This window comes from Rhodamnia argentea, chromosome 9, assembly GCF_020921035.1.
Source record: "Rhodamnia argentea isolate NSW1041297 chromosome 9, ASM2092103v1, whole genome shotgun sequence".
NCBI classification, from domain to species: domain Eukaryota; kingdom Viridiplantae; phylum Streptophyta; class Magnoliopsida; order Myrtales; family Myrtaceae; genus Rhodamnia; species Rhodamnia argentea.
The window spans coordinates 26,057,582-26,077,810 of record NC_063158.1 but is presented as its reverse complement, the minus strand read 5'-3'; the positions used below and the strand labels follow the sequence as shown (position 1 = coordinate 26,077,810).

Below are 20,229 nucleotides of genomic sequence, written 5' to 3'. Positions count from 1 at the left end.
AGGTTTCAAATTGCAGTCATGAGTGGATTGATGTATTTCTGACGGTGACATAGCAACATAAGGCAACATGGAAGTCCAAAATCGTGGGCACATGTGGAGATTGTTGCTTTAGTGAGAACAAACCATAACTTGTATTCCACTTAGAACAGGCATGCAACCATACAGACCTATGTTCCTCTGCTTACACTCTTACATATTCAGCTTAGCTCCAAATTTGCAAGACAAATGACTAAAGAGCAAGCTCACACAGACACAGCTAATTGAAGACTGGGCAATTTGGTACGCTAATGCCCGGCGCGGTCGGACACGATGCTAGAGGACAGTGATCGATATCGGTTCCCCACCATTTCAAGGTTTTGTTCTCATTCTGCAGGGCAAAGAACAACAAAACACCCATGAAAGCGGTCCCAGCATCCAACGCCGCGGATAAGACGTAATTATATTTCTGCCACCAGCGTTTCTGGTATCTAAAGATGAAATAGTTGAAGATCGTTCCAGTGATGAGCCAGCTCGCTATATTGGTCGGAGTGGCTGGTGGCATTCCAGCGAATCCATAGGAAATGACTGGAATGTTTATCAAGGCAATCCATTTCTTTTCTGGGTACATTTTGCTCAATGCCCATATTGGCACAGGCAGGACAGCTCCAATGGGGAACAACCAAACCAGGTTCCTGTATAATCCTCCTGGTCCGAACAGCCTTCTTGGTCCAATCAATCCCCATATGACAGAAGCATCGAAGGTAACGCGGTACTTAGGGCATGTCCATGGAGAATCGGGGTGGAGCGCGTCGATGTCGCAAATGTTCTCGATGCTATCTAGCATCCACCATGCAACCGCCAGGTTGACTACTCCAGAAACTAAAGTACCAACAAGCTGAAAAAGGAACATCAAAACCAAGAAAAATAAAAGAGCCACTATGCCATGACAGAAACAATCTCGTGACACTAGTGAGAGATGCGAAAGCAGGAACCTGTGAGCTGTATGTACCTGAGCTGTGTACATGCAGCGGGGCGGAATCTTCATGTAGTGCCCAAGTTTGAGATCGGATAAGAATGAGAGAGCATGAATGGTGCTGATACGTCCGTAAATCTTGAAAAGCAGATTCGCAATCGGTTTACCTGGGAGCACATACCCTATAAGGAACTGTGCTATGATGTCGTATCCAGGTTGCTGCAAAAGAAGCAAATGGAAAAGCGGCATGTTAGCAATGCAAACCTTTCCCCAAAGAACAGAGCAAGAGGCGACCCGAATAACTAGAACTCTGTTTGTACCTGGTTGGTCGTCGCTTGAATGACCCCGATTGGCAGCGTAACGATAAAGGCCAAGCCGAAGGCGAATAGCATCCCCCACCATGGCAGCTGAACTTCGTCTTTCCACACGAAGGCCATCAAAAGGGATATGGCGGCACTTCCTAGCAGTAGAATGAGGAACCACCATTGAGGCACTTGTTTGTAACTTTGCATTAGCTTTGCGTGGATGTCCAGTTTTGCATTCTTGATGGCAGCTCTACTTTGCTTCATAATCTCGCTGTAGGACAAGAGCACGAAACAGTACCACAAGTGTATCCGTGCGTGAGTTGATAATGGGACATGACCCGATACATATATTCAGGAGGCACTGTAAGAGATTTACCTGCCATGGAATAATGCCACATGAGTGAGCGTAGCTGTGAACCGAGCGAATCCTGATGCTATTGAGAGGGCGAATAGAGGACTCAAGTATAGCTTCCCGTAACTTTCATAAGCAGAAACGTTGAGATCATATTCTGGGGTCAATATCTTGGTGGTATCGTACTTGAGCCCGTCAGTCTTGAACAGCTGATTCGAAAATATCGGGAACTTTCGAGCATCGAATGTGTTGTACTTCCAGTAGCACAGAGGCACTATTATGTATATGAACATGATGAAGCCGATCCCGACATTGGCAATTGAATGCCACGGGGAAACGAGCGGGCTTCCGTGATAAGCCGAGATTCCTGCCCAATCGAGCGTGAAGGCACCGACCCCGAGTCCATGGTACCCTGATCCTACTTGCTGGGCAGTGATACTGTGTGGCCAGGCCCAGCAGACCCAAGAGAAGAACGTCAGGATAGGGAAGAGATAGCCGGGAAGTGCGTAATAGACAAAGCTCGCACCCATCGCCATGAGAAAGAATTGCATTCGGGTAAATCCTCTTGTTTTATGTTCCCTTTCATGGAGTGCTCTGCGAATAAGCGAGAAGAAAAAGAACAGTGAGTCGTGCTGTTCAACATGGAAAAGGAAATGGAGAGGAACAAGGAAGGAACGCGCTTCGGATCGACATATTAAAGGGGCCTCAATTTTCACAGGAGACTCTCTGATTAGCTCAACCGCTTGCTAGCAAGATTAGGAATTCAATTGTGCATATGTTTTGCTTTTGTTCCCCTTGTTTCAGATTTGATACTGTTTAGACACATGAATAATCTCTCAGCAGCATCCATTTCTATAGATTGATGGTAGAACTTAGTGCTAGAGAATACATGGATTGTTTCTGTTTCTTTCGCCTATGCATGATCGGTTCGACAGTTTTGATGATCGGAACTCATGAAGGATGAGAACTTCAGATGTTACGACCATTATACGGACCTGAACAGAGAAACCTGAGCAAGATTTGCAGGCCACCACATTTCGACAGGATCCACGAGGTACTTCCTGAGCAATCCAGCCCAGCCATATCCCAGTATCTGCATACCCACAATATAAAGATCAAATGTTTTAGTCGCATATTCCTAGTTCTTGATGCCGGATGGTTAATGCATGCTCCATACTAAATGGCTGAGTCCTTTCTGTAAGAAGTTTATGACAAAAAAAAAAAAAAAAACCAGATGCAGAACAACTAGTCCTCTCAAGAATCAACTCTTTTTCCTCACCTGCGTGGTCAAGACAATGAGGAGGCCACAGAGAAAGCTCAGGTTCTGCTTGTAATAAGCCTTCATGACAGTGATGGCTCCAATGGAGTAAGCATCACCCCCGCCGATGGACACGCCGCAGTTGGCGAAGATGGTGATGATCACATGCTCCTTCATGTTGAAAGGCCCCGGGTTCAAGCTGAAGCCATACCCAAACAGCTTGTACTCTCTCCTGGGCAGACTCCTGGCCATGAACCTACCGATGGGCAGCACCGCGATCTGCATGAGGATGGCCGAGATGGTGAGGGGCTGCGTCCGGAAGGTGAAGAAGGTGTTGAGGAAGATGAGGACTATGCAGGAGGCCAACCCGAGAGTCCACACCCGGAATGTCATCACCGGGAGCGATGGGTCGTCCGTTTCCGGCACGACCAAGGCCACTTCTTCCACCGAGCATCTTTCTACTTCTTCTTCTTCAGCAACTTTTTCGGAGAAGTCTTTGTTTGGTTTTTCTGGGTCTTGCATTTGGTCTTTGGCGGCCATTGATGGCTCGGGATGGTTAGTGATGATGGCTTTCAGAGCTGGGGTTGTGCTTTGCCTACAGCGTGTTGGGACTTGGGAGTGACAGAGGCCAGTCAGTCTGTCTTCTATCTGTACCTGTGTTTGGTACTTGCTTTTAGCGAGTGTCCAGCACGGTGTTACTTATACAAGAGGATAATGATACAAATAACCTCTGAAATTTGACTTAAAATGTGACGTGGTCCATATCATTTTAATTTATTCAATACGATCCTTAAATTATAGCTTAATATTCAATATGGTCAATGAACATATAATTTATTCAATGTGGTCCATAAACTTTAGATACATGATTAACTTAATTCATGGACTATGTGAAAATGTTCAATATCGTTATCGATCTTAAAAATTACATTGAACATTTTCATATAATTCAGGGACTACATTGAACACATACTAAAAGTTCATAGATTACATTGAACAAATTAAAATTTTAAGAACCACATTGCACGTTGGCCTAAAGTTTAGAAATCACATTAAATAAATTAAAAGTTCACGGATAACGTTATGCCATTTTCCTCGTATAATACAAATGGGGCATAGAGTTTCTTGTGACAACAATACCCTTCCAGATATTTCGCGCAACACAAATTCGATTCCTTTTAATTACCTATTGCGAAGGATTTCATGCTTTGATTATTCACCCGAACTTTTACTTGCGTACGTCGATGAGATTTCGTATGGATCCCGTTGGTAACCATATTAAATCGGCTTCCTCGTTATAAGGTAAGAAAAACAAACTAAAGATCAATGTCTTTTCTGGTTTTTGTGCTGTTCGACCGGAGCTTTCCCACTTCATTGCTCGTTTGGATTTGACAGGGAACTGGTTCGTATACGGCTTTGCTGATCTCTGATACCCTACCGCCTTTTTTTTGAGTAGTGAGCGATAGTTAAGGGTGAATCAGGATAAACATTTACTTCTTGATTTTTCTGTCTCGCTACCCTTTATTTTTGTTGTGATTGCGCCGAATTCTAACATTTCTAAGTAAAGCATGTTGTTTTAATTTTATAATCTTATCATCATGCAACAACACTTTAAATGCTAGACATGTCCCTGTAAAGAAGTAAGTGACAGAAAGCATGGGAATACGAACGAAATTAAAAAGAGTTGGGAACAAAATCGCTGATTAAGGAATAGACATATCTTCATATGGACGAAACAACGTGATTCAGCACGATTCGAAGGTGCATGTCATATACAATAATCGAAATCAGTAGCGGAACAACAAATTTCATTTCTGTATGTTGTAATATCCTAAATACATCGGAGATGTTGCCGCATGGCGGAAAGTATAGATCCGTGCTATTCAGTAAAAGAATCATGAAACTCGATAAGTCCATCCTTAACTAAAAGCTTGGACGCACATGACAATATTTCTGGAACACAGATTTGTTTGGTTACTTAACTTCATTTTTCTATAAGCATTTTTTTTTTTTTTTGTTGCTCCAGAAGTAGTTTTGAAGCTACTTGAAGAAGCAAAAAGGAAAAAAAAAATTTACTTCTCTCTATAATTAGAAAAATTAACTTCTGGCCATAAGCTAATTTATAGAGCAATAGTATTGCCATACGCGCATTCTTTAAAAGAGTGTATGTTTTCTAAAAAGTACAATGGTAACTGAGAAATAAAACACCAAGTACTAGGATAGAGGAGTCCACCGTGGGAAAGTTTGGTCCTAAGTTTACCGCATGGATTTTAATTTATTTATAAACCTTTTAATTAAACCAATGTAGCCCTAAACTTTTGAAAGAGAATGCGATCAAGTCCTCTCGGCCAAGTTTTGCTTGAAATTGTTGATGTGGCCGTCCACTCATCGCCAGCCATCCTACCTGTCAAGATTGACAACCAAACGTGGAAGATATTTCTCAAAACAAAGCCAGGTTTATTCCTAAAGACAGAATTGAGCAGCAAGTTCAAGTGCGACTTGGCCGTGAAGGTTTGATTTCATTTTTATAGTTAAGAATGCGAGGGAAGAGAGAATTTGAGAATTTCTATATATTACGATATGCATTGAAAAATGTACATAGAGCTTATTTATAAGCATCATTAGAATACTATTTAGGGTAACATGTCAATTAAGATATACGCACAATTTCGAGAGAAATGAAAAATCAACAAGATTATCAAAATAACATAGGAAGTTAATCTAGATAAATCATAATTTTCTCCGACATCCCCTCAAACTCAAGATGACTAAGGGAGCTTGAGTTTGAAATCAAGTATAACAGTGCCAAAAAAATTTGTTCCTCTTTGAAATCAACACTCAACGACGGGCTTGGTGGATCCACAACGAGGGGACGCGTGGTTGTGCATTAGACCCCGTCTTGCGGCTGTTCATAATGAAACTTTCAAAATTGAGGGCGGCAAGTCTGATGGTGGAATTGGCTTCTCCAAATGACAAGCAAAAAGTTGAGAATCAGAGAGGAAACAACAAAGGGTTGATGTGGCTGTCTTGCGAAATAGTAACCGAGCGACACGGTCTATACGGCTAGCATCATGGCATCAAGCGGTCCATATGGTCGGCTTGGGAAAATAGTTATTGAGCGATGCGGCCTGTGTGACCGGCATTGAAAGAAGAGTTAGCTCCGTGAAAAAGGCTGGACAAGGCAATTGTCGAGAGGCGTGGACGAATTTCTTTTCCTATGGACCAAGGTGATCGGGTTGCGGAGTGCACCCGGTGCACTAGAGTTGACTTAGGAAAGGAGGCTCTGATACCAATTTAAGAATAAAGCGGAAGAGAGTATTTGGGAATTCATGTATATCTCGATACATATTGAAAAGAGCACATAGACTTTATTAGATGACCATTTAAGGTAACATATCAATCAAGATATAAGTACAATACGGAGAATCAACATGATTATCAAAATAACACTAACATAAAAAAATTAATTTGAATAATTCCAATGTTCTTCGACATTTATTAAGGTTTAGAATTGCATTGGTTCGATTCAAAAGCTTAAGACTAATCTACATCCGTACCATAGATAAGGATTGGATTAGTAATCGTCTCGTGTAAAACAAAAAGGGTCGCCCTCCCTCGGTCTCATTCCATCACGCGCACACATCCCGCCGTGCTTGTCCAAGTGTCCCAGCAGGGTAATTTGTCTTATCCGATTGAACCCAGGTCATCGATCAGATGCATCATGATTTGTTTAATCCTCGCAGCTGCTAATTTCAATTTCTTTCTTCTTCCTTTTGGATATGCTCCGACCGCCATTTCACTCTCTACTGGCAAGATCACAATTTATATTTACTCACACTGAAGGTCTGCATCGACACCATCTTCCTGACCCCCGTTTCAGCATGCGAATGGATGAATAAAAGAAAGATCTCATGCAATGATGTTTTGTCCTTTTGTCATTGTTGCTTCCAGATTCTGGCAGCTCCTTTGTCACACTAGGGCCGAGGCCTAATTGAGTGAGAAATGATTGAAAGGGACTACAATTTTAGTTCATCCACGAATGATGTCAGAACTCATATGCTCATCAACATGGAATTTCTCTCCGCTCATGCATCGGCTCGCTCGAGCTTTCAAGTCAGCAATAAAAAAAAAAAAATTCAAAAGTTAAACAAATTAAAAATCTAAAAAAAATAAAATAAAAAAGAAAAATTGTGTTGCAGCGATTAGGGCTTGGAAGCCCTCGCAGCTGCTGCCCACCATCGCTGGCAATGGCCGGCGAGGGTGGGGGTGGCCGTCGGGGGTCACCGAGTGCCCGGCAGAGGGGCTTGGCTGTCACTGGGTGAGGTTGGCCTTGCCCAGCCATGATGAGGCTGGACCTCGCAAAACTAGCCTAGGTTGAGTCGCCTAGATCTACGACGGCGAGGCTTGAAAGCCCTGCTTTATTTATTTAGTTAGTTATTTTAGTTATTTAGAAAGTACCAACTGGATGAGAATCTTGTAATGTGAAAACAACAGCTGTTTTGTGGACCATCTCCAATAAAAAAAGTAAAAAAATGAAGATTAAGGTTCATTTGAGCCTAGTTAAGGCCTCCACTGCTCGCAGATAAGAGACCATCTCCAGTGACAGGAAATATGTTTGTTTTTAGCTCAATTTTTTTTTTTATAATGTTCGTTCTCGTAAAATGCGTCGCGCAGACAATCTACAGAGAGTATGGGGACAAGACAATGGTAGTCTAATTTTTTTTGTTGCTCATATATTATTGTGGGTAGGGCTATCTTCACATTTATTTTGTTTTTAATTAGACTAGCTTAATTAGGCCTTAGCTTTGATTAAGCATCCATTGATGTTTAACAGCACTTTTTTTTTTAGGCATTTATGATACCTGAATTGCTACGTTCTTATCTCGCTTTACTTTACAATTAAATTTTCCTTTTGAAGAACAAAATTTACTTCTACCCTCATAAAGGCAACAAAAAAAAAATAAACATAAAATATGTATTTGGTAAGAAACTCAAATTGGCATTGATTCTATTTGTTCCTAATCAATCTTAAAAACATAAAAACTAGACAAGATAGACAAAGCTACAAACAAACTAGCGTGGATGCGCACATGATGCTGTGTCAAACTTAAAAATTGATTTTTCGAAAACGGTATTGTTGGGTTTTTACGAATGGGTGGGGCCGCCCATGTTGGGCTTACCCAACCCATTACTCCCTATGGATAAAATGCCAAAGGCAGTTATACTTTTAGACGTGATAAGAATCACACGTTTTGAGAATCACGTTTTCTCTTATGTTCTTCAAAACAAACCGTCGTTTTGAAAGAAGAACAGAGGAAAAAGGCGACGAATTCTTGAACGTCAAACCAGTGAATGTTGTCTCTTAAGGTTGCAAAGGAACTCTTAATTTCTGGAATAAGAAGGTACGTTCGTAACTGTGATGTCCACTTTCGATCAGTGATTCAAGGCTCTCTTGGACATGTTAATTTCGCAATTCGTAAGTGTAGTTTTAGGAATACGCTTCCTTGATTGGTATATATCACAGTCAATAGTAAGATAATGAAAAAAAGTGTGTTTGAAATTTCTGGAAGAACAAATTTCAGGTTTTGACAGTTGCGATTTTCAATTACTCTTCATCGAACATTTTCACGCCTGCTATTCCCCATGAACTGCTCGCTACGTTCCGCAATATGTAAATGATCGTATAACTGCCGCTAGTCCTTTGACGACTCTCAGCAACCTGAATCCCTCTAGTTGCCTTCATCGATCATGTCCATGTTCCTTATTCTTCGCAAATCCCACGATTAGACCCTTAGTAGCTATCTATATAATGTGTATGGGCTTATCTAACTATCAATGACCATTCTATAACTGGGTGATCAAACCATAACCTCTCTTCGCTTCAAGCGCGCATTTACTTCTGACTATTTCAAATCTCTAGCGGCATAACCTGTTGGTGGCGCCAAAATCAGTGACCATTTCGACTTCTTCGTCGTATTTGACAACTCAACACATAGCATTAATATACGCCGTTGTCGATTAGCACGTGAACAACCTCAAGTAGATTAGTATATGTATGATAGTATCCATGTGTCGTGCGCATGACCTATTCATGCTATGACATTTCGTGGTGCTCCTTCACGTTTTGGGCACGTCTGTCGACGGACGGATCACTTTTGGTGTCAACACTAACCAACCAACGTCGACATTTGTGTTACTAATGAGTTTGGCATTACTAACTCTTATCTGTTTAGTTATGAACATTTACGTGAATTTTTTTTTTTGTAAATTACGAACTTCTTTTATATGTGACAAAAAAAAAAAAAACAACTTCTTTTACATTTTACCTATTTACCTTCTTAATAAGTCTTAAATTTCATAGCTATTATGTGAAAGTACCGTCCATTATTTGAACAACAAACCAAGTTTCTCTCGCTTGAGTAACTCAAAAGAAAATTGGCAAATTTTAAAAAAAATAATTGACATTGGTAACTAACTCAAATGAAAGATAAGAACCCAATCTAATTGGTAACTCACTCGGAGAAACGTAGATAATTTCCATAAATTGAAATTAGTGTTTTCATAAGAGTTGGCAAATGTAAGGTGTAGTTAAGAAAGACAAATAAAAGTTGACAAAAAAGCAAAATTAACAGATTTTTTTTTTTTGGTAAGTAACTCAAATGAGAGTTGGTAGTAAAAACTAATGGGTAACTTAAACAAAGTAAAGTTTGTCAGTCACTCCCATTAAATTTGATATTTTCTATAAAGAGGTGATAAATTTAAGGCTTTGCTCATAAACGTAACTAAAATTTTGCAAACAATAAGAATAGTTGATGAGAAAAAAAAAGGCGGAAAGTAAGTCAAACGAGAGTTAGTAACTGTAGATGGTAATTTAATGAGAGAGAAATTGTCAAGTCCAGGTAATTTAGGTGGTAACCTCTAAAAAAAGTTGGTTATCTTAAGGGATTTCTAAGCAAGACAAGTAAAAGTTGGTAACTCAATAGTATAATCAGTAATTAAAAAAAAAAAGTCTAGACGTTATTAAGTGATTCAAATGAGAGTTGATAATCCAAAGAAGTTGGTATGGTAAGTTACTCTAATTTAGATTGATAGTTTCTCACAAGATTTATTAAATTCAAAGCATTAGTAAGTTCTGCATAGAAAAATTGGTAAATTAATACAGAAATCGGTAATTTCTAACTACAGAAAAATTGATGACCTCATAAAAGTGGTGGTGATTGGCCAACAAGGTACTAGGGAAAAAAGTCACTGAGTTACTTTTTTCAGCAACAGTTTTTTTACACTTGTTAGCACTAATTGAAATTGACCAGCATGGTTATAAAACCAGTATTCACAAGCATGTGCGGTGTCTTAATATTAGTTGTTATTCCTCGCACGGGAATAAGACCATGCGCAACTTCAGATTTACCCAAAGATGATCGAAATGGAGTATAACTATTCCTAAGGAAAAAAACAGCAAACAACTTCAAGTGAGTACGTCCCATTGGGGTGCTAGACTGAATTACAAATACAACGAGATTGTTTCTTATTACAAAAAATAAGCAAGTTTGGCAAAAGAAACATAATTTTGATGGTTGAGACTAGAACCATTCAAGGTGTATTTGTTTAAATGAAAGTGTTTTTCAGAATTCGTTTTTCGCCCGTTTGGTTCGTTGAAAATGACAAGTCAATGGAAAATACTTTCCAATCAATGAAAATATTCATGCATAAAATCAGTAAGATAAATTTCCCAATTTAAAGAGGTGAAAACGCTTTTCGAAATTGGTCCTCTAGAAATTTTTTAATTTTTCAAAATCTTTTTATTTTTTTATTCCAAAAACGCTTTCCAAAATTGCTCTTCTTTCCCAATCTTAAGAGGCGACGGCTGGGGACAGCCATAGGGGTGAGCCGAAGAGGTCATCCTCGAGCTCACCCGGTGAGGCTTGGCCTTGCAAGTATCAAGCAAGGCCGAGCCTCGTTGTGATCCGGCAGTTGACGGGCTAGAGAAAAAATTTAAAAAAATATAAGAAAGTAGAAAATAATTTAAAATTTTGAATTTTTTTTCTCGAAATAAAGTCGTGAAATTGAAATCATTTTTCAAAAGAGATCCAAACACCAGAAAGTATTTTCGGTCACATCTCACCGAACAAATAAAACTAGTCATTTTCCTGAATTTTCTACGAAAACACTTTTCTTTAACATAGAATTTTTCGAAAAATAAACGCATCCTTGATTCCACGCATAGAAAGAAGCAAAGTGGCCAAGAAAGGATAATAAGTTTCACTAGATTCACGTGAAGAATGAAGAATCAAACATGTAAGGAAAATGCCACAAAACAGATTAGCAATCTACCAAATCACCATATTTGCCCTTGTTCTGCTTAAATCTCATCTCTTTTTATATTGTCCTAAGCAATCAATACCAAATTATCTGAAACATGTGAGATCTCAAATGGACAAAACTACTGTAAAACCGGGCATCCTTGGACCACGAGCCCCGGCTCGGTCGGGCAAGTCGCTAGCGGACAGTTGTCGATCTCCGTCCCCCACCATTCCAAGTTCTTGTTCTGATTCTGCAAGGCGAAGAACAGTAAGACGCCCATAAAAGCTGTCCCGGCATCAAATGCTGCCGATAAAACGTAGTTATACTTCTGCCACCAACGCTTTCGGTACCGAAACATGAAATAGTTGAAGAACATCCCCGTGATGATCCAGCTCGCGATGTTGGTGGGAGAGGCCGGTGGGATCCCCGCGAAACCAAAGGACAGGACGGGAATGTTTATCAGGCGGATCCACTTCTTTTCAGGGAAGATCTTGCTCAGCAACCAAATTGGCAGAGGCAAGAGAGCTCCGACAAGGAACAACCAGACCAAGTTCCGGTACAAGCCGTCTGGTAGGAATAGCCTCCTTGGTCCAATCAATCCCCATATGACGGAATAGTCGAAGGAGACCCTGAATTTGGGACACGTCCATGGGGACTCGGGATGGAGGGCCTCGACATCGCAGATGTTCTCGATGCTTCCGATCATCCACCATGCCACCGCGAGGTTAACTAAGCCTGAAAGTAGACTAGCCACAAGCTGCAAAACTTGAAACAAAAACATCAGACAAAGGGACTGAGCAATGCTAAGGCCTTACTGCCGGTGCTGGAGGTCCGAGCCATGGATACCTGAACTGTGAACATGCAGCGTGGAGGAATCTTCATGTAGTGCCCGAGTTTGAAGTCCGACAAGAAAAAAAGCGCATGGGCGAAGCTGAATCGCCCATAGACCTTGAAAAGCAAGTTTGCTATGGGCTTTCCCGGCAATATGTAACCGACCAGGAACTGTTCAATGATTTCATATCCAGGTTGCTGCAGAAGAAGTCATAGAACAACAATACAGGGCTTATGTTAATTAATGTTGCCAGGTTAACCCGCAGCAAGACCACGAGAACCGACTACTTCATCAGAAAATTTCACATTTTTACCAGGTTTGTGGTTGCTTGTATGACTCCAATGGGGAGTACAGCAAGCCAAGACATGAAGAAGGCGAGAATCATCAGCCACCACGGCAGTTGCACGACATCTTTCCATACGAGGCACATCATCACTGACAAGGCGACACATACCGCTGCTACAATGTGGAACCACCATTGAGGGACTTGTTGGTAACGCCTCATCAGCTTCGTGTGGATGTCCAGTTTCATGTCCTTCATCGTGGCTTGGCTCCTCCTTATGACATCACTACGAGAAGGAAATGTAGAACGATTCTATCCATGCGTTAGTTGATCATGATCTTGCCACTCTCTCTACTTAATTAAGGAAATGAATCATACAAAAGAGCCACCATTTCAGTAATCGTATGATTTATCAAAGAGAATTGTGTAAAATGGAGATGCTTAATCTTGGAAATAACGGAAGTAAGTTACCTGCCGTGGAACAACGCCACGTGCGAGAAAGTAGCGGCGATGCGAGCGAATGCAGATGCCATCGTTATTGTGAACATAGGGTTTAGGTACAGCTTCCCGTAGCTTTCGTAAGCAGCTACATCAAGATCATATTCCGGTGTCAATATCTTGCTGATATCGTACTTATGCCCATTGAACTTGAAAAGCTGATTCGAGAAAATAGGAAATCGCCGAGCGTAGAAGAGGTTGTACTTCCAATAGCACAGAGGCACTAACACATATATGAACAAGATGAAGCCGACCGCAACATTGGCAATTGTCTGCCAAGGCGTCACGAGCGGGCTTCCGCGATAGGCCGAGATGCCGGCCCAGTCGAGGCTGAAGGCGCCGATCCCTAGCCCGTGGTATCCTGACCCGATCTGCTGGGCGGTGATGCTGCGTGGCCACACCCAGCAGACCCAGGAGAAGAATGTCAGGATTGGGAACAAATAGCCAGGGAGCAAATAGTAAGTGAAGCTCACTGCGAGCGCTGCGAGGAAAAACTGCATTCGCGTGAGGCCCTTCATTTGGTGTTCCTTTTCATGTAGGGCTCTGAAATGAATAATCAAACAGAATCAATTAGAAATTGATGCATCCAGGCAATTATAGTCAAAGAGATGATGCAAAACTTTCCTAAACAAACCTCTACTGGTGTAGATTAATAGATCAATTCTCCTTTCATAGCATGTATAAGCCAAAATGAAGAGAATAGTCCAGTTACAGACCTGAAGAGAGAGACCTGAGCAAGGTTTGCAGGCCACCACATCTCAGCAGGATCCACCAGGTACTTCCTAAACATCCCAGCCCATCCATACCCTGCTAACTATTTGGATCATCCAACAACACACTCGTCAGTCACTCAATACTTGCTTGCTAATATTGATTACAGTACCAAGAAATTCGGTTCTACAAGTTTCATTAGTTAAAAAACATGTTTTCCCCTTCATCTTCATCGAGCGGGTAAGCATGATCTTAAAATGAGAGCAACATTTTCTGATAATCATTTTTCTGCTGTACGAAACAAACATACCATAGAAAATCACACGACTGACCACATAATTTCATGCCAGTTAAAAGAAAACTCCTTGTTCGATGCACACTGGGTAACTAGCAAAACAGATAAGCCATTTTTTCTATGATACCCGACAAGCCGTAAAAAGAAAGATAATATTCTGATGGTTTTAACTCTGGGCTCGAGAACGAAAACAGCAAAATAAATGACAACCTAGGAGTGGCGGCTACTCAAAGGAAGACCAGTACGATGAGTTGCACCTGTGTAGTCAAGACGATGATGAGAGCACAGAGAAAGCTCAAGTTCAGCTTGTAATAAGTCTTCATCACCGTGATGGGTCCAATGGAGTAAGCATCACCTCCGCCCGTGGCCACTCCGCAGTTCGCGAAGATGGTGATCAAAACATGCTCTTTGACGCTGAAAGGCCCTGGGTTCAAGGTAAAGCTGTAACCGAAGATCCGGTACCGCTTTGTGGGCAGAGTCCTGGCCATGACCTTGCCGATGGGCAACACGGTGATCTGCATCAGGATGGACGAGATGGTCAGCGGCTGCGTCCGGAACATGAAGAAGGTGTTGAGGAAGATGAGGACGATGCACGATGTGAGGCCGAGGACCCACATGCGGAATGTCATCACCAGGAGTGACGGGTCGTCGGTCTCCGGCACAACCAAGGCCACTTCTTCCACTGCACATCTTTCTTCTTGTTCTTGATCTCCTCTGGGATCTTTGTTTGGCTTTTCAAGGGCCTGGGTCTCTTCATTGTTGATATTCATCGAGGCAGTCAAGTTTTTCAAAGTCAAATCAAGAAATGGAACACAGAGCTCAGTGTTTCATCTTCAGTACTCATTTTGGTGCATGTATATAAGTAGATGTATCATGATGAATTTGTTACACATAAAATATTTGCTTGGTTTTAGAGCGTCCAAGGTTATGACAAGATCAAGACGGTCACTATAGTTCTTTGAATATGTTCAACTTGGAGGAGAAACCATAGCAGTATTATCTATTTTTAGCAGTATTATACAGTAAGACTACGGTTATAAATTGGAAATATTCTTGCCTTCTAAATGTCAACTACTACCGTATGAACATGGTAAAACCGGTTTACTAAATTTCACATACTAAATGGTGTGGTGGATTCTAGATCTAGGTCGAGGCTTGCCCTCGCCGGTGGCTGGTGTGGGCGAGCTTCGGTAGCCCTTGCCTCTGGCCAGCCGCCGAGCTCGGTGGCAGGCTGAAGGAGGAAGAAGAAGAAGAAAGAAAGAAAGAAAGAAAGAAAAAAACATAAAGAAAATAAAAAATAAATGAAAGAAACTCATTTTTTTAAATATTATAAAAATTTGCCCTGTCAGCACCACGTGATTTCTAACCAAAATTGGCCGGAAGAATTGAATTGGTGCAATTGCCACAAGTTTAGGATTTTTTTGGTAATTTTTTCAAAAACAAATACTATAAAAACTTTGGTACATAGAATTTATTTGAGTTTGCATTCCCTTTGTGTTTAAAGCATGTAAGAGATTAGAGACATGTCTAAGGGGAATGTTAAGCATCACCCGGATCCCAATTGTTTGTGACTGTGCCATGCATCATGTCCCAACATGTTGGGAGTGCAATAGGAGAACTTGATACGTTCAAGGAGGAGCCTAATTCAAAGTTTGTTAATAAATCTAGAAAAACTTATTTTCATTGAAAAATTTAAGCTAATGAGTTAGGAGTCAATTGTGATATATTAACTCTTCCAAATCATATCAATTCTCCGATGTGAGATTTTTTTTTTAATACCACCCACGTGTGCATCTCAATTAAACACTATGTTAGTGGGGGATGAGATTAAATGTGCAGTAACTCTTTTGTACGTACAGTTGACTATTCAAAGTTTCAAACATCTAAAATGCTAAAAAAGACAACTCTGTTTTTTCTTTTTTTAAATCACTCGAAGCAATTAGCTAGGATCAGATCATCAAGATCTACCAACAGAAACAAAAAGAGGTTTTTGTCACGGGGGAGGGGGACCACCATTTTAGAACAATGCTGAAATAATTAACACGTAAAGCATCAGAATCTGAAGTTCCATTTGGGCTTAGTTACAGCCTTCACCGCTTGCGGCTGAGTGGAAGTTTGGTGGCATGAAATGTGCCAAATTGCACATGTTCTATCTCTGCTCAAAAGTCAGTCGTCAGGCTCATTTTGTTTCCCAACTTATGTCGGCTTTTCTTCGATTTTGTAATATGAGATCTTGTCTGGCATGGTCATACCCTGATTAGTTTAATGACAAGATATTCCTGCCATGTTGGATCCGAGCTTTGTTCAAAATTATGAAGTTTTTTTCTGAATGGTTCTACTTCAGTAAGTAGTCTTAATATGCTAATGGACATTATATGCAAATCGCAAGATCGCCTATTCGTTTTACAATGCCCTTTTTATCCCCCACATCATTATCACATCCGCATTAAAATACTCAATCACGTCTTTATAGATGGATTGATAGCAGTTTCGCCAAGAACAGCATAGACGACATTCGGCGTGCTTCAATCACCTGGACAAGGAGACTTTGACTACTTTTCGACGTTGAATCAGAGCAGTTTTATCATACTTGAGCAAGCAACAGAGAAACAAGTAGTTGACAGTAGCAGCAGATTCTATTTGGGGAAACCTCTCTTTGCCAGTGAAAGCAGGCTACATGGGCGGTCTGTTTTCCGACGATCGTGCTCCCGGCTCCAGTGGCTCAAAAAATGGAGCACAGAGTTCTGCGTTTGATCTGCACTGTATGCATGTAAGTAAATATATCATCATGAATTTCTTACATATAAAAATTTGTATGATTAAATAAGTCACAGGCTATAACAAGATCTAGATGGTCACTGTAGTTCTTGGAACAAGTTCAACATGGAGGAGAATCTATTGCAGAAATATCCATTTTAAATTGTCTAAGATGCAATAAGACTATGGTCATCACTTAAATGTTCAGTAGTACTGTGTGAGAATATTAAAACCGATTTTCTAAATTATGTGTACTAAACGATGCGGTGGATTAGAAATGAGTCTTTAAACAAGTGGGTCATATTTAACCACCAATTAAAAATCTGACTTATAAGTGAGAATACCAATTTGATCAGTCTTAATGTATGTAACATTTTTCCACTACAAAAAAACACGGATTTAGCTACGAAAAATTTGTGTCGCAAAAAATTCATTGCTAATTTCAGACGAAAATAGCGAAAAAATGAATATTCGTCGCTATTTGCGACGAAAATATTAGTCACTAATTAGCGACGAATATAGCCAGGAAAAAAAATTTGTCGCTAATTAACGACGAAAATAGCCACGAAAAATAATTCGTCACTAATTTGAGATGAAAATAGCCACGAAAAATATTTCTCGCAATCTCCTTTGCGACGACAATAGGCTTCGTCGCCAATTAGCGACGAATACTTTTTTTTGTCACAAATTCTTCTCTTAAAAGTTAGCGAAGAAAATCAACGTTCGTCACTAATTAGCGACAAACTTTTATTTTCGTCGCAAAATTAGCACTTTGAATAAAAATAACAAAGAAAATATTAAAATTACCGACAAATCATTATTTTCGTCCTTAATATGATAGAAATAAAAATAAAAAAGAAAATGTTCAATTTAGCGATGAATTAGCTTTTTCGTCACTAATACGATATAAATAAAAATCACAATAAAAATAAAAAATAATTAGCAACGAGCAATGTTTTTGGTCGCTAATTAGCGACGAAAACCAAATTTCGTCAAAAATTTGTTGCTATCATTTAGTGACGAAAACCTATTTTGTCCCTAGTTAGTGACGAACCACGTTTTTGTCACTAATTTGTTGCAAATTCTCTTCTTAAAACTTAGCGACGAAAATTGCCGTTCGTCGCTAATTAGCGACCAACGTTGATTTCGTCGCAAAATTAGTACTATGAATAAAAATAAGAAAGAAAATATGAATATTAGCGACTAATTACATTTTCGTTGCTAATTTTATATAAATATAAAAAAATGAAATATTCAATTTAGCGACGAATTTAACTTTGTCGTTGCTAATTTAGCGACGAAATTCGTTTTTCATCGCTAATAGGCTATAAATAAAAATAAAAGTAAAAAATAAAATATTAAAATTAGCGACGAATTAGCTTTTTCATTACTAATTTAGCAATGAACAATTTTGTTCGTCGCAAAATTAGCACTGTGAATAAAAATAAAAAATAAAATATTTCAATTTAACGATGAAAATAATTTTTTTGTTGCTAATTTAGCGACGAAATGTATTATTCGTTGCTAATATGATATAAATAAAAATAAAAAAATATTAGCGACAAATTTTTTTTCCGTCGCTAATTTAGCGACAAAATTCGTTTTTCGTCACTAATATGCTATAAATAAAAGTAAAAGTAAAAAAATAAAATATTAAAATCAGCTTTTTCATCACTAATTTAGCGACGAATCAGCTTTTTCATCGCTAATTTAGCGACGAACAATTTTGTTCGTCGCAAAATTAGCATTATGAATAAAAGGAAAAAAGAAAATATTTCAATTTAGCGACGAAAATAATTTTTTCGTTGCTAATTTAGCGACGAAATGTATTATTCGTCGCTAATATGATATAAATAAAAATAAAAAAGAAAATATTAGCGACGAATTTTTTTTCCGTCACTAATTTAGCGACGCATTAGCTTTTTCGTCTCTAAATTAGAGATGAATTATTATTATTATTTTTTATGACCCAGGGAACCCCCGCATGGCCGGCAGCTGGGGGGTAAACCCCGGGGGCAACAAGTGATAGCCACCACACATGTGCCATCGGGTAAGTCACCCTGCGACGCGCCCGGGATTTGAACACTCGACCTTTTGCGAGAGGAAGAGTGCGCGAACCAGCGGCGCCACCCAGGTGAGTGGTAAGTCACCCCGCGACGAATTGTTTTGTTCGTCACTAAATAAGCCACAAATTGTTTTTTTCGTTGCTAGATTTCTCTCTCCTATCTTATTTAATCTTTCTTTTGACGTTACTTTCTAAAAGCCTCCTGCTCTCTCTCTCTCTTGCTTGTACGACGTCTTCATCTTGTTCTTCGCTTCTGCATCTTCTTCATTTCCTCCTTCTTCTTATTCTTGCTTTCTTTTTCTGGTTCAAATGAGCGACCCACCTCCACCCGACCACTACAGCTTGGACCACCACCCTCCGTCCACTCCCATTGCCCTTACGGCCAATAGGCCTCAACAACGAGATCCGCCCCCGTCGCCGTAAACCCGGGACCTTCCCCCCCGACCCTCCTCCACTTGAGCTCCGCCGCCACCGATCACCGTTACCCAGCCACCTCCGGCCATGTGAGCTGGCCGAGACCCACGATCCGACGACAAGCCCGTTGCGACGACGATCTAGATGGTCCACTGTAGTTACTTGGAACCCAAGTTCAACATGGAGGCCACCGCACCTCTCCAACCATGATGCCACGAAATAGTTATTTGAAATTGTCACGCCATCTTCCCTAATACTGGTCCACCACTACCCGAGCCCTAGCCATCCGCAATAACACTATGGTCATCATTTAAATGTTGACCACCGAGCCCGACTCCTACGGAACCTATGATATTATTAAGTGCTTAATCAATGTTAAATATAAATTGCAGAAATTAATTTTTATTTTAATTAAATTTAAAATCAAAAAGTAAAAGAAATGATTTTATCATATGAAAAAATAAAATTTCGTTGCTAAAGTGGATTTACCACGAAAAAAATTGAGTCGCTAAATTTAGCAACGAAACATTGTGTTTTCTCGTTAAATTTAAAAAACAAAAAATTCATCGCTAAATTTAGCGATGAAATTTATTTTGTCGGAAAATTCGTGACTAATTAACGAGGAATAAGTTTCATGACTCAAATTTTTTGTTAAAATTTTTGGCCAATTAGCGACGAAACTTATTCCTCGCTAATTAGCTACGGATAGGTCTTCGTTGCAAAATTGTACTAATTAGTCACGAATTTTGTTTTTCGTCAACAATTATTTTTTTTTTTCTTTAATTTTCAAAATTTTAGTAAAATTTTGGTCAATTTTTCGTGGTAAAATCCGTGACTAAATCCTTGTTTTTTTGTAGTGTTCTTAAACAATTAAACACTGCTTTTGTTTAATAAAATAAGTTCTTAGACCAACTGGATGTTATCTTGCAAAGTTCTGCTCCCATATTTTAAGTATTTCTTCTTATTATACTTATTTTGGACGATAATTGTTTATTGACAGACTGCAGAGTCTGATCTGCACTTTTCCTTGAGCCTGATTAACTAACCTCGTTGAATCAGCATCTAATCCGGAAAAAGGTATCTGGCGCTTTTGCTGGGAGCTCTATAGCTTCCACTTTCTCCAAAGATCCTTAATCTTATTTATGTCCATGTTGGATTATTTTATATCAGACATTTTGAAGAGCGCTTTCCAACCTCGGACCTAGG

At 39.8% G+C, this 20,229-nt stretch overlaps 2 protein-coding genes across 2 annotated transcripts; both read right to left on the bottom strand.

Annotated features, from left to right (window-relative positions):
• Positions 1–59: 59 nt before the first annotated feature.
• LOC115742994 (oligopeptide transporter 3-like) lies at positions 60–3,506 on the bottom strand. Its single transcript, XM_030677567.2, has 6 exons — positions 2,889–3,506; positions 2,605–2,702; positions 1,634–2,203; positions 1,273–1,528; positions 989–1,171; positions 60–874 (listed from the first exon to the last, which is right to left on the bottom strand). Exons 1-6 carry the CDS (start codon positions 3,405–3,407, stop codon positions 257–259), a joined length of 2,244 nt encoding a protein of 747 aa, XP_030533427.2. The 5' UTR covers positions 3,408–3,506; the 3' UTR covers positions 60–256.
• A 7,801-nt stretch (positions 3,507–11,307) lies between these two features.
• LOC115742995 (oligopeptide transporter 3-like) lies at positions 11,308–14,557 on the bottom strand. The gene is made up of 6 exons (XM_030677568.2): positions 14,045–14,557; positions 13,498–13,595; positions 12,755–13,324; positions 12,314–12,569; positions 12,015–12,197; positions 11,308–11,925 (listed from the first exon to the last, which is right to left on the bottom strand). Exons 1-6 carry the CDS (start codon positions 14,555–14,557, stop codon positions 11,308–11,310), a joined length of 2,238 nt encoding a protein of 745 aa, XP_030533428.2.
• Positions 14,558–20,229: the final 5,672 nt, after the last annotated feature.